The sequence below is a fragment of the Apteryx rowi genome, unplaced genomic scaffold, assembly GCF_003343035.1.
Source record: "Apteryx rowi isolate R43461 unplaced genomic scaffold, aptRow1 scaffold_72, whole genome shotgun sequence".
Lineage (NCBI taxonomy): Eukaryota > Metazoa > Chordata > Aves > Apterygiformes > Apterygidae > Apteryx > Apteryx rowi.
Window position 1 is genome coordinate 1309704 of NW_020451005.1, and position 14943 is coordinate 1324646.

The window sequence follows — 14943 nt, forward strand, 5'->3', positions numbered from 1 at the left end:
TGCCTCTGCTTGTCCTTTTGGGAATGCCATCCCGGCCCACCCATCTGAGCACTCAGACTGAAACTCGGCAGCTGCTCACATCTCTCTCAGCTACTACACTAATAATAGCATCCAGGAAGCAATGTTCCAATAAAATTATTCAATAATGTTCTCATGACATGCAAGACCAGCTCCTAACCACTATTAAAATGTAGGAATTTTCTATATTTAAAGAGGAATTGAAAGAGAAGGCCTCAAAAAAAGTTTCCATGATGCAGAATGGTTTCCTTACTCCAAAGGTAATTCTGTTTCAGCTTAAAGACAAAATCTCTTAAAAAAGATTTACTTTTGAATCTGAGACATCAGAAGCATACAGTCCTTTTTTGTGAGCTCGCAAGGCTTCAAGATCCTAAATGCAAGCTAGTTATAGCTATTACTATAGGAACTGAACCCAGAAAGTTTATACAAAAGCTTTAGCTATATAAAGATTGAAATTAAAACAAATCCTGATAGAATTGTTTGGGTTTTACTTGATGCTTTTGAAGCATTAGGGATTGGAGTTTGCTTGTTTGTTTTACTATATAGCAGAAGGGTTTTGCTTGTTTGCTTCTCTCATAAATTTCTTTAAAAACACTGTCAATTTCCATTTAGAGAAAATCTACTATGTACCAGGAAGAAGTTGGAAGAAAAAAGAAAAAAAAAAAAAAGCTAATGCAATCCAGTTGCTTGCTCCAGTCAAAACAAGACTACTACTTTTCTTGACTGACATCTTAATTTCTAATTTTATTTTCAAATGCATCGACATTAATAACGCCAACTTAATTCTCAATATCAAGTCAATCAAGACTATTTCTGTTGTAAACACAATACTTTAAAAATTTACAAACAAAAAGTACAATGAGGAAAAAAATTCCTAAATTAAGCAGATTTTGCAGTAACTTTACAAATACAAAGTGAGTTTTAATTTATCTGTATGGCATTATAACAAAATTGGCATGTCCCAATTTTTCTTCACAAATTAATACTTTCTATAAAAAAGTGAATGACTGTATGCTATAAACTTTAGAAAAGCTGAACTGCTGACTTAAATTTCCACTTGAACAATATGTATGGCGAGAGCAGGACAGATGCTTTCTGTGTTCATACTGCCATACCTTCCACACTGAGACGTCTAAAACATTACTGTAGGAGAATACGACACATTCTCCTATCAGTCTATTTTAAGCTAATTTACGTGAAGAGGATTTAAAAAAAAAAATTTTTTTATAATTACCACTCAATTCAAATACTGCCTACAGAACAAAGAGCGGTGAGTGCGGTCTTGCTTAAAGCAAAACAGATGCTCAATGCTTCTCTATGACACTTCAGTATTTGTGAAATACTTCATAAACAAGTCTCACCAAATTTCAGGCACAAGCTTAAACGGCATTGGAAAGAAAATGATAAAAAGATGAAGGGTTTGCCCAAGTCACTTCTCTAGATCCAACTTGCTTTTCTGTCCATATCATAAAATTATCCAATTATAAGAAAAGCCAAAACAACTTTGGCCTTTAAGGGAAGAAGCTTGATCATTTCATTCATTCAATTCACTTTTTTGCCACCTAGCATCTGGTTGGCACTATGAAAATACAAAGCTATATGCTTTGTGCTCTATACTATATGCTCTTTTTTTCAAATTATATAGTGAAAGAGTCAAATCAGTTGCAAGAGGAATAAATAGTGATCTATATAGGCAAGATGTGGCGAGCAAACAGCATATATTGTGCTTGCCTCCAGATAAAAACCTACTGGTATGACAGATGGAAAGTTCACCCCTTAATTTAATTTATCTTGAAGATGTAACAAAACGTTTCCACTATTGAAAGAGCCTCAGGACTGGCAACAATGTATAGTAGTGATTTAAAAAAAAAAAAAAAGGCCCTATATATGATACAAATTATCTTGAATCAAAATATAAAGTATTTTTCTAACTGAAAAAGAAGAGGAATTCATACTTCAGTCACATTCCAATTACTGACATGTAAAAGTGGTTACTGGAGATGAGAAGGAAGACAGAATTTCCAGAAAAGTAAATGCAAAGTATCACTTCTGACTGGTCTCAAAACTACATTTTCAAACTTATGTTTGCAACTAGGACAGTAGCTTAAAGGAGTTCTATTTCTTAAATACAGACATTAAGAACTGATTTTCAGCTAGGTCAGTCATCATGGGAACCAGGCCAGATACAGACACAGCCCTTCTCATGGGTCTTCCAAGCTGCCAGTCTTTAGCTTTAACCCTCTGGGAGGGCATTTCCAGTGATCATTCTCTCAGAGCAGGTCCCACTCCTTGAGCACAACCTAGAAATACGGCCACCAGTCCCCAAGTTGGGCTCTGCAGGGGATGGACGAGTCTTTCCAAGTCAGAGAAAACATTTCAGCTTATCTGAAGCTGTGGCCTCCTGGCTTACCTAGGTCCCAGTCTCCTTTGGTTTTGCTCTAGGCCCTCAGCAAAATTCATCTGAACAGAGGGCCACAATCCTACACGTAAGACTCAAGGGAGTAACACAGATGTTTTCTTAGTTCATTACATTACATAGAAACCTGAGCTGAATTTCTGAGCTTAGCCTCATTCCTCCAGAAAACATAGCTAAAGACTGCTGTAAGAGGAAAGAAACAGGTGCCAAAAGGAAATTTATACAGCTGATTAGCTAGATCCCCGGGCCCTACGGAGGAGTGCCCCCATCCAGGTGCCTCCCTACAGAGTCTCAGCTGACAGGCACATCTGATGCTGGTAGACACACACGCGCATGTTCCATAAAAATTGCTGGCCATGGGACAGAGGAGTGTTTGGGGATTCTTTTTAGCATGTGCTACTGTTTCTAGAAGTAAAAGAAATTACAAAGGATTCAGTATGTCTAGGTAGTTTTATTTCTTTTGGCAAAAGCGCTGGATTTTCTGGAATACCATAAGAGTGAGTCAGAGGCAGAACAGGAATTTAAAACTGTGCATTTTAAAACAACTGAAAATATAAAGGAGAAAAGATGCGAGATGTACAATAAAAGTACAGTAATATTACCACAGAGCAAGAATGTTTATGAGCAGAAAAATTATCCTGGAAGAATGTAAGATTCAGTACAGGGAAGCATCCAGACATGTTGAACTGACAAAGCTAGAGAAACAGTTATTTGGCTTATAACTGTGCTTGTCAATAGGACCAGGTTTTTTTCTACATAGAGAGCATTTAACCTGACATTTTAACATGAAAAAAGGATTACCCATGTAAATTAGACTGTTTTGTGTTTTCAAAGGACTGATGTGTTTCAAAGGCTGACACTGCACAATGTTCACACAGTCTGTTACAGAAGTTACAAACTCAGCCACATCACAGACTTCTAAGAACAGTGACCCACTGCCAAAATGGTATTTTGAAAAGTTTCTTTCAAGTCCTTAGTGACCTGGCATCATGCTCCCTGCACCTGTCTGCAAGCTGGTATTTTTCTTTTCTAAAGAAGCCTTTTCTAAGGAATCACATTTTCATTTTAATCTGCTACAAGTGTCCATACCAACTTTTTAAAGATTTTTTTTGTTTTATCATATCTACATTCAAATATTATTAATTTTTCTAAAGCACACAACTCATTTTCTGATGACTGACAAAATTACAGGTTAAGACAAACAAAAGTAAAGCTCTCTGCCTCTGCTTAGAAAGATAAGAACTTGGACAGAGCCCAACTTTTGAGATTCAAAATTACAGTCTAATTCTCTAAGGCTGAAATGCTACAAATCCAACACAAAATTCTTTACCATGAATTCATTCCTCACTCCACCTGTATATATCAGCCTAAAGGAGAAAACAGACAAATTTTAAAACTAAAAAACACTTACCAGCAACAGAGTGACTGAGGATGTTCTCCTGGACACCATATGCACAAGACCTCAAGGGCGCAACTCTGAGACACAGTCCCACTCAGTTTTGTCCCTGATACTCAATTTTCCTTGCCAAGTTAAAAAAAACATTTTTTCCCTTCAAGGACATAAAGTCCCATCCAGCTAGCAGTATATACCAAGGCTAGAGAGAACTAGAGGAAACTATTTTGTAGGGTTAGGTCCTGTTTAAAAAAACAAGAAAGAAAAGAAAAAAGAAAGAAAGAAAGAAAAAAGAACAAAATAAGAAGAAAAAGAAAAGAAATGCAAGGGGGGGCAGGGAACAGATCTACTGAGAGAGTCAAAGGCTCCCCTCAGACCTACCTAATCAGCTGATAACTCCCACCTGGCCAGTCCTCTAAACTAAACAGGCAACAACCAGCAACAGCAGCACATTTCTTCAAAGGTGTGAGCAGTAGTAAAACCACACCAGTTTAGTAAGACTATGATTTTTCACCTCTCTTTAGATTAGATTTTTCCTCCCACTGCTTCTTTCCCACAGAGGAGAATCCCAACATGAACAGTTAACAAGTACTTCTGATTTGGCCTTGGCCTGCTATAGTCACATAGCTTCTAAAGGCCTGAATTTTTTCTATTTTTATCCTGAAAGATGAGGAAACACACAGAAAAAGAAAGAGCAGGGAGAGGAAATAAAAACAGACAGAACAGAACAAATTAAAGGCACTCATACAAGAACAGGTACCTCAGTCAATGTGTGCAAGCAGGTATGGAAAAAATAAAACATAACATTCAGTCTCTCTGTCAGAAGTCTTTGAAAATGTTTGTTTAGAGAAAGAATTTGAGAATAGCATAAATCCAGCCACAGCTTTCCCTTAAAGTATCTCAATTCCAGTATTTTCTTTCCCACCAAGATACCTAAACATGGATTTTGGATACCAGGTATACATCAGCATCCTAGGCATACAACACAGGACATTTTTAATTGCACCCACTGTAGCCGTCCTCTCTTCCATGAAAGTTACATCCATAGGGTACAACCTCCACAGGATCTGGCAGGATGGAGTATGTGTGCCTATCTCAACTATTTCTTTTCAAAATCAGGTGGCTTAGTTTAAACTGTCAAAGAAGGTGGGTTTGACTTAGCAACAAGATAGATTTGGGGCACTGATTAAAACTGTCAACTACCGTGGGTGGCAGCACCACCAGAAGAGAGATATGACAAATGATATGAACAGTAGTTTCTTAAACTATTCTCCCAATATGTGCTCAAACTCTTCTGAGCATATATTTTACACTCACCAGATATTCCAGAAAAGTATTCAACTGCTCATAGTATCCTAATCCCCCACATCAAAAACATAAAGGCATTTAAAAGGTGGTCAAAGCACAGAGTGTGTCATGACATCTCTATAACAATTGTCATAGTACAGTCAGTCTGGTTTGGAAATTCAAAAAAGTAGCATTAGAGAGTATCTCTAAACTTTAGACTCAAAAGGAAACCCCATCAAACATAAGCAAGTCATAAAAATTCCCTTGAAAAAACCACAACGCAGCCTATCAAAACATTATGATTAAAATTGGCATCGTAAAACAAAAGAGCAAAAGGTCTGAGTGAACTATATATATTAATTACGGAATATTAAAAAACAGCCGAGTGTTTGGGGGAGAAGTACTGGGACACAGCTCTTCTCTGCCATTCCAAAACATGCTTCCAGTCATTCCCCTTTGAAGTGACAGCACGGCACCTAGCCTGAACACTATTCATTTTACTGCAGATCAAAAGAAAAGAACAGAACACTCTGGGAAGATCCTCTCCCCTCTCTGGCCCCATATAAAAAAATCAGTACATCTCACATAAAGAAGTTGTGTCTCACTAAAGATTATGAAACCCTGTTGATTTTAAACAGACTTCAGAACTGCTTCCTGTGTCATGAGCTCTGCTTATTAAAACTTGCAGCATATTTGCAACACGCAGTTAACAAACATGCTAATTTTAGGAGTGGAATACTCCTGCAGCCTTAGCAGTGGATCCATTTTTCCTTATTCAGTTACAAGCAGGTGTTTTCACTCTACAGACTGTAGGGCAGATGAATCCTTTTTTAAACTCCTTAAGATGGATTCAGATTCTACAGAATTCAATATTACATTTCCAAAGCTTGTCATTAAAAAAGACAAAACACAAGGAACAAACCTTCCAATACAATCTACCAAACAACTTCTTTAAAAATTACAAACAACTTATTTCCAATGTTTTCTCATCCTGAAGACTAACAACGACACTAAGTGCCATTGTCTTCTTTAATGTCCATTTACATAGTTGATCTAAAGATGAAAATTGACATATTTCCATAAAATAATCAAAAGACAGAATCATCAAGAACCATCTATCACATCATCTACCACTGAGAAAATTCATGTAATAGCAAATATTTTATGAAATCACGTGTTTTAGTTCAGTAGCACAGTGCTCTTCCAGAAAAAAAGTGAACAGTGGAACATCTACAGGACAAAGAAGGTAATGGAGCAAGTTAGTAATCCAAGCTAAAAAGACATGATTCAAGATGACAAACTGGCATCCTCCACAGAATGACCCTGACACTTTTTATAGCTACTGACACAGCAATGAATGTCTTACTTTGGGTGGAGCTAAAGGCAACATTTCATAGTGTATTTTCTTAAAAGAAAATACTTCCCTGATCCTTATACAGAAGCAACTTTATCTACAAGCAGAAAAAAAGTTAGTCACTGTCTTAACTAATTAGGTCCTAACAGGGGTGATTAGCATGGTGGAAAGGGAAAAATCAACATGCTATTATGTTATCATAAGTAGTCCTTTCTTATGGGGCCCAAAATATCTATTTGTCTTAGCCTTCTCAAACGTGTATTATTGAGTTGAATTCCAAAAGAAAGCTTTATTTAAAAAAGGAAATATTGCTCAGTAGCCTTTGCAGTACAGGATACAACACTGCTAGGGCCCAGCAATACACAGAATATTTTCCATCTCAGGGGCAATCTTTCATATTGTTCATTTAGAGCATTTCTTTGCTTACTGTTATTACACTTAAAGTATGAATTGTAACAGAAATAAAGCTCATTTTTGAAGTAAGAATTTAAAACTAAGATGGCCCTCCAAAACACTAAATTCAGAGAGTTAATAAATCCCAGCTCCCATTGAATTCAAGATGAATTAAGCAAAAACAGGAGTCTAAGTAACCACTGTTGACTCAGGAAGTTTTGCGCACAACTTCAACAAAGGCCCTCTTGCAATATTCCGGATTCTCCCCTTTGTTAAGCTAGATGACATTAGTTTTTACTCAGTCCTCAGATTCTTTCTAAATCTTTAGTGAATACCCATTTCTGTTACAGAAGTTATTAGTGATTCTTATATTAACTGTTTTACCTTACTTCTCTGATGTGCACTGGAGAGGCAGTAGAACAACATTTTTATATAAAGTAGCAGAAAACTCCCAAGACTTTGAGAGCTGGCACACATTATACAACCAGCTACGTGGCTTCATAAATGCAGATTACTCTAAAGAAAGCCTTACATAATGGACATTTACTGCTTCGGGAAAAAAAGCACTATAGTTCAAGTGATCTGACTGCCTATTATGCTGAGCTGTTATGAAAATTACAATAGTCTTTACTAATGACATCCATGCTGGGTCAGACCAAAAGCCCACCTACACTAGAATCTGACAGGTCAACCAGTACAACATACTGAGAGAGCTGGCCAAGAAATAGGTGTCTGACCAACTCAGACATCAAATTGTGTTCTGGATTTGGATTAGGATTTTTTTTCAGTCAACTTCTTTAAAAGAAAGACACAGCATTATCCTGCTGAGTCAGGGATGGGATTAGAAAGGGCTTTATTTCCATTGTCAAAATGATTTCCAGCCTGCTTATCTTCTTGATGGCAAACTTGTAAAAGAACAGCAACTAATAACTAAGAACATCTCTGCGGGAAGGAAAGAGAAATCACTATTTTTTCTCAGGCGTACGAAACACTCCCTGGAGTAAGTCCTCAGACATTCTTCAGTAACGATTACCAGTAACTCTTTATATTCCAACAAACTGTTTCTACAGATGAAAGAAATTTGGTTCTTGTTTTGTATTCTCTGTCTGGAAGAGTGCAAGGAATAGCTCTTCTGTAAAATACAGAAAAAAATAGCAATAAAATGTCACTAGATGCCTTAGCACACTGCCTGAAGACACTAGTTGCTGAATACTGAGAATATCTATTTTCCTCCTCTGTTGCACCAAAAACAATGGCCACCCAGTACCTTCCAGAACATAGCTCATAAAACAAAACTTCAGGGTACAGTAGGAGTTACCCTGTTCTCAGCCAAAACAGAGTGTGCACAAAACTAATGAGACAGATTCACCTCGGTGAAACCTGCATAATCAGGCTGCTGAATAGCAAGTTTCTCAGGACACAAATGAAGGTGGCTCCTCCGGATTCCAGCACAAGTTTTCCTAATGATAAGAGTATTTGAATAACATGGTGTTCATGTGGTAGTAGATATAGGAGATCCTGTCTTTATGACGCATTTCAGCCAGGGGATGATCTGCAACCCCTTCTAAGAGGCAACATCCCCAGGCTGAGAGACAGTGCTCATGTGGGGCACCCTTCCCTATCAAACTTTGTTTGGACTTTCCCTGGATGGATGCTATATAAAGACCATCCCTTGAAAGTCTCTAAGGAACTCCAGTTTTCTATTTTCCCAGTTTCTCCCTCTTTCCTCTTCATAAGCCTGCTACTAAGTTGCTACAAATGACTCAGCCTGAATTCTGCTCTCATCTGAGTCTAAATGCAAGAATAGTGAGGCTCTGCTTTCAGCAATACAAAACAGCTGTGGGTACACACTTACAAAGTATCCTTTGCAATCTCCCTATAAGCTGCCCAGGGTTAAAACCTACTCTCATGTCAACTCTTCCTACTCCACCCTGAGGGTGGAATCCTCTGTCTCCTAAAAAGTGACAGCTCTTGATATATGTTCATGGAAAAGTCTCACCTTAAAAACAAAACAAAAAAAACCCACAAATCCCATACTCACCTCAAGTGACCACAAATTGGACCAACATGGGGGAAGAATAAGGATGCAAACACACAGTATTTATCCAGTATGTTCTTTATCTTCCAACAATTTGCAGCTTCGGGATATCAAGAGCTCATAACCAAACTTCTCAAGTTCATGTTTTATTTTGGAATAAGGACCTACCTATCAGGCACCTTTAAATTCAGTTTCTCTCAACAGAATAACAACTAGCTCTATCCAAAAGTTATTTATAAACTATTTTGATCCTTGGTCGTTTAACTGGACTGGAATCCCTTGAGAAATATCATATTTCTATTTTAAAAGGCATATGTATGTACTGTCTTGTATTTACTGATCATTAACAGTGGGGGGTGAAAAAAACAAATTTAATTGTAATAAAAATGAAAGGAAGTATCAGTTCACACTTATGCCATATATTGTTTATTCATTCTTCCAATATTTAGTTTGAACTAGACAATTCAGTGATTCAAACCATTACACAGGAAACAAGAGACAGCTTTGAGTCAGTCTTGTTTATCTTTCTATCAGATTCTTGAAACAATTGAGACTTAAAAGTGTGAAGAAACATTTGAAGTATGCCTCATACTGGAGACTGGAAACTCAACAATTTTAAGAGTGCAAAAGAATTTTTTTTTTTTTAAGCAATATAGTTCTGTACTGAGAAAGTCAATTGTGCTGAGTTCTGGGAGGAAAATATACTCCCATACAATTGAGGGGACAAATGGAAAGAAGCCAGAGAGGATCCACATCAGGTTACTGGTTTGTCCTGTGAGACTCCTATGATTAGAGGGAGTGGTAGTGGTATCTGCTTACCATCTCTCAAGATGCAAGCCAGTGCAGGCAGCATCGGAATCATTTATAGTGTTGTCTGCTAAACAGGAAGTGGGACCTATTAAATAACATCGGTTTTATTCACACCTAAAGAATCCTCATAACACTTCTTGTAAGCCACTGCTTTACAAGTAAAATAAGAAGAGTATAATATTGAGCATAGTTAAGAGAGGAAAATGAAGTCTGTGTGCAATCAGTTCATTTCCTACAGACTTAAAACAACATCAGGCCTCCTCCAGTTTATATAATATAGCCAGTCAGAACTGTATTATGCTCACATATTGATTAAAACAAATGTAATTTTTGCCATTTATCTGATTCTAGAAATAGAGAAATATTTTAGCTATTCTCAAGATGACATTTTTCATTCAAAAGACCAAACCAATTTTCTAAAACTTTACTCATCTGTTGACTGAGTAAGACAGAGTCACCTAAACTCTAGAAGTGCTCTGTTTCACTACCATGTTCTCTAGGCTGTGGCAAGCCAGTTTTTGTGCAGAAAATGCAGTCTTGACAGGGATGAACAGCTCTGTCTAGACCACTTCTTCCTGACAGTAATCAGAAACAGGTTCCTCTAGGAACTCAGACATTGATGTCTGCTTCCGAAAACACAAGAACATTATACTGCTCCTTGTGTTTTCTCTGATTCAGTTTGTCTTTTAACCCTTTGAACAGCAGCACTGCTTCAGCAGCAGCATCGGAAGAGCACCCAACTTGCTCTAAACCTGTCACACTGGGTACTGTGAAAGGGAGAGACAACTACAGAAACCCAAAATGCGTAAGGAAGGACCTAACCTCTGTTTCCACTTCTCAAACATGTTGACGCACAGGCGTTTGAAAGTAAGAGGCACAGCACCTAAACTCAAGCAGACAATTTCTGACTAGAATCTCAAAAGAAAAGGAATTGCTTAGATCTGAACAGTGGGCAGGATTTCAGACAGCCTCTCTAAATATTTCCTACAAGCTAGCCCTAAGTATTTTACCAAGCACGCTCAGCCCAGGTGGCTCTGTGCTCAGGACACAGAGTGCCTTGGCTCCCATCCTATGCAGCTAAGTCTGCCATGCATCATGAACCAAGCCAAAGTTACTGGCACAGGATTCTGTTGTGGACAGGAGGCTCACAGAAGTTACTATCCACCACCATCAGCTGCAGATTTTCAAATTAAATTGTGTGCATGTAACTGTACATAAGAAACTGAGGGGTTTTGGTAGTTGCCAAAATATTCCATCTAGATGCTTGAGGAATAGAAGCAAGGTGGAATGATTTCCCTTTACCATTCTTATCCAAGTTTAGGGGCACTTTTTTTATTTTGTACTCCAAATTAAGATGATTAGTACTGACACTTCAAGTCACAGATTTCAAATAATCTTCAAGAAACACATGATTTGCAAAAACTGAAAATAAATGATCAACAAATAAGAGTTACAAACAAGTGAAAACTTACGGCACTTTATCTTTTTTACCCATGCACATCAAACAGACCAAAATAGGAAAGAATATGTGTTTATTTGCATAAAATGTGCTATCTCAGTTTTAAAGACTCTCATCATATCCAGCCAGCTGCATTGCCCCAACCATTGACTAAATCCCCATCAGTTTACCTTAAAGGCAGCATCTTCAAACCTGTGGTTCTCTGCCTTTAAAAGTTTTCCATGATATCAAAAATGCAGCATACTTTTGAGAACACAGTGCCAGGGTGCTGCATTAGTGATTTATATGGATAATTGGTAGAGTTAATCATCCCAGTAGACATTTAGGAGACTGTGCTACTATATCTGAAGTTAAATAGAAGAAATTACATTACCACAATACTATATTAAGAACATACATTAACATGGTCGTTCAAGACAAAAACAAGATTTCCACAAAACCACAGCATAGCTGCCCTTATACATATATATTCAAGGAGTAAAATGCAAAATTAAAAGTCAACATCAAATTTTAAGAGGCCAAAGACAGAGCTGGCAACTAGCGCTGTCACTGCAGAAATAAGTCTTGTAATTCCTGAAGGTACTTAAAATTTTTGCAAAAGTGCAGCTTCAGCAGCCTCTCCACAGGTTACAAACACATATACATGTACATCTTTATTTCAAGATACGCAGCTCACAGTTGCTCAGCTTGAAACACACTGGCAAAACTTGAAATCGAGTCTTCTCAGCAGATTTATTACACATTTAACATCACAGGCTCGCTTCGGGCTCTGTACTGGCAAACACATAAGCCAGGCCGCGGCCAAGAAGTCGGGCAGATGCCACCGGCGTTACAGGAGGTTGAGTTATCCAGCACTGCCGCCAGCCCCAGGGCCGCTACCCTTTCCCACGACGAAGGGCTGCAGGGGGCCCATTTCCCCCAAACGGCCGGGACGGGCCCAAGGAGCGGGCACGCCGGAGAAACCCGGCGAGACCTTGCCGTCACCTTAAACTCGCTGCAACAAAAGCAGCCGCCGCTTGCTTAAAGGTGAAACCTCACGGCCGAGGAAGGTGGGGGGGGGGGGAGGGGGCTACAACGGCCGGGGACCCCCGGCTGCGCCACGGGGCCCCGCACGGCCCCAGCGGCGACGCGGGGCGGCCCCGGGCGGGCGGCGGCGAGCGTCGGGGCAGGGAGCCGGCGGCCGGGGCAGCCGTACCTCCCCCCGCTACCGCCACTCCCCGCACACTCACTTTTGGTGGCGGCGATCAGGTTCTTGCCATCCTTGAGCAACTCCTTGATGAACTTGTTGGTTCTGTCCAGCTCGGCCTCGTGGGCTCGCACCCGCTCCCTGAACCAGGGGCTGTCCAGGTAGCAGTCGCTGAACTCCAGCGGCTGCAGCCCCATGGCTGCCGCGGCGCCGGGGCTCGGCTCCCCGCAGACCCCTCCCGGCTAAGCAGCGCCAGCACCAGCACCGACCCCCTCGGCAGGCGGCGCGCAGGGCGCGTCCCCAAGGCCGCCAGCCCCGCGGCGGCGAAGCGGGAGCCGCGGCCACAAAGGCAGAGCGGCAGCAGCGGCTTCCCCCGCGCTCGGCTGGGCGCGGGCAGAGGCGAGGCGAGGCGAGGCGCCCGCCAGCACCGCCCTCCCCGCTGCGAGGGGCGGTGCGGCGCGGCCCGCTCCCGGCAGCCCCGCCACACCCGGCCCAGCGGGGCGGCCCAGCGGGGCAGCCCGCCGCGCCGGGACCCGCCTCCCTCCCTGCCCCCGCGGCAGGCGGCGGCGCGCTGAGAGGCGGGCGGGCGGCCGTTACGCAAAGGCCCTCATGCCACGGCGCGGGGAGGCGCGCGGGCGCGCCGCCCCCGACCCTTAACGGCCGCCTCACCCCTGCGCGGCGGCACGTGCGCCGGGTCTGGCCCTCCGCGGAGCTTTCGGGGGGAGGGGCTCACAGCTGCTGCCCCCGTCTGCGATAAAATGGAGACCTGAAGCGCCCCTAGTGCCCCGCAAGGGTTTTCTCGCAGCCCGTCTCTCTCTTGCAGGCTCGCAGCGGTGGGGAGGAAAACCCAATAGCCGCCCTTCAACACCCGCTTCCCCCCCCCCCCCNGTAGAGGTGCGTCCCGACTCCCGCAGCAGCTGCCAGGTACCGCAGAAACTTCCAGAAGCCCATCTTGCTTGGAGGAGGCCCCCGAACAGGGGCCTGGCATGGTTTGGGGGCAAATACAGGCTCCAAGGTGGCCAAACCAGATGGCTTAGAGGGCATATATGGCCAAAAATCCAGTATGTTGCCCCATTTTGACACAGGTTTTCTGTGGTGTGTCCAGCAGAAGGCAGTTGGAGCAGGAGATGAGGCTGCCATGGCTTGAGTTATGATGGATGGTTTACTAAACAGAAACGTTGTTAGGCCTTCAGAGAGGAGAGCAGGTTCGTAGAGGAAGGAGGTATAAAACTGCGCACAAGCTGTTTTGTCCCTAAGTTAGTCATGGTTTCATTTTAACCATGACCTGCGTACTTTGTGATGATCTGCCATTGCAGAGGGCTAATGTTGCTTACTTGTAGGGTCTGTCCCTATCTTCTGCTCTCATATCTGTGTATGGAATACTATTAGGGTAAAGAGTAATGTTGATAAAGAGTAAAGCCTCACCTTTATGCTTTCATTTAAAAAACTAATACAGCTGTAATTCTTAAGAACAAGTATTGTAGAAGTCTGTTTAGCCCAGTGCTAAATTTTTTTGAGACCGTTAAAAAAAACACATGAAGAAAACAGAAAAGGGTAATAATTTTACCTGTAWTTATAAATAAAACTTCACTGTAACTTCATGTTTTTGAAGGCTTGTGTTTAACAGCAGTGCGATTCATAGTGATTTGGTGGGACTTTTCTAGATGATTATGGGGTATATATTTTAGTTGTGAAGATATAGCTAACCTTCCACTTTGTACACCACTTTATTTCAGCTTCTGTCTTTTGGTAGAACTATTATTAGCTCCTGCTCTGTTTGAAGTTTTGCTATTGATTTTAATTTTATTACTGTTGGGCACATGGTTAAGCCTATTCTGAACTTGCTGGAGAAATAGCATAGAGAAATTCTCTTTGCCTTTTAGGATATAACTTAAGTTTTGAAGACTCATACTAAAAATCCTATTTTTCATCTTTGTTTTAAAAGTAGCACCTAACACTTGTAGAAATGACTGAAATGAAGATAGCTGATGGCATTATTGTCAACCTGAAGTATTTCTACTGTTTGACACCAGGGTTCAGTCTTGCAAGCAGTTATGTATGGAAGCAGTTTGGTGTTTCAGGAATCTCATGTAGGATTACTCATGTTTGTGGAATCTGGGTGTCAGGTAGGACTCAATCTTGCAAACCTGTATTTTCTGAATGCTTCACCCAAGAAGAGATTCTGCTTCAGAAACCAAACTGAGGTTGTGTATTACAAACCTCATAGTGCTCACTGAGCTTAAGTGACTAAGCACAGAATTTTGGAATGAAAGGCAGAGATAATTTCCGTATTGTTCATGTAGATGAAGAAAATAAGATAATGCAGTTTAAAAAACAAAACAAAACCAAAAAGCTCGATATGGAGACTCATGAGCAATCGTAGTTCCTGAAACTAATCTTAGCTATAACTTGAAATTTTTAATTATTATTAGACAGATGCCGTCATCTGAAGTATGATTCTAAGCTTTTTTTTTATACAGTTTACATGCCAGAAGTTAGTTTTTGGTATTTCTTTTCTCAATATCCTTGCTCCATCTTTCTATAATGCAAAACATCTATAAATACATACACATGTATGTTAATATTGTT

At 40.8% G+C, this 14943-nt stretch overlaps 1 protein-coding gene across 2 annotated transcripts in view; it reads right to left on the reverse strand.

The window, feature by feature from the left end:
* The window catches only part of ARHGAP10 (Rho GTPase activating protein 10), a 153173-nt gene extending 140485 nt beyond the window's left edge, over positions 1–12688 (reverse strand). For both annotated transcript variants that reach the window (XM_026087536.1, XM_026087535.1), the window contains exon 1: positions 12398–12688. In XM_026087536.1, coding sequence (XP_025943321.1) covers positions 12398–12551 — 154 coding nt within the window. In that variant the 5' untranslated portion in view covers positions 12552–12688. The remainder of the gene's footprint in view (positions 1–12397) is intronic.
* Positions 12689–14943: the final 2255 nt, after the last annotated feature.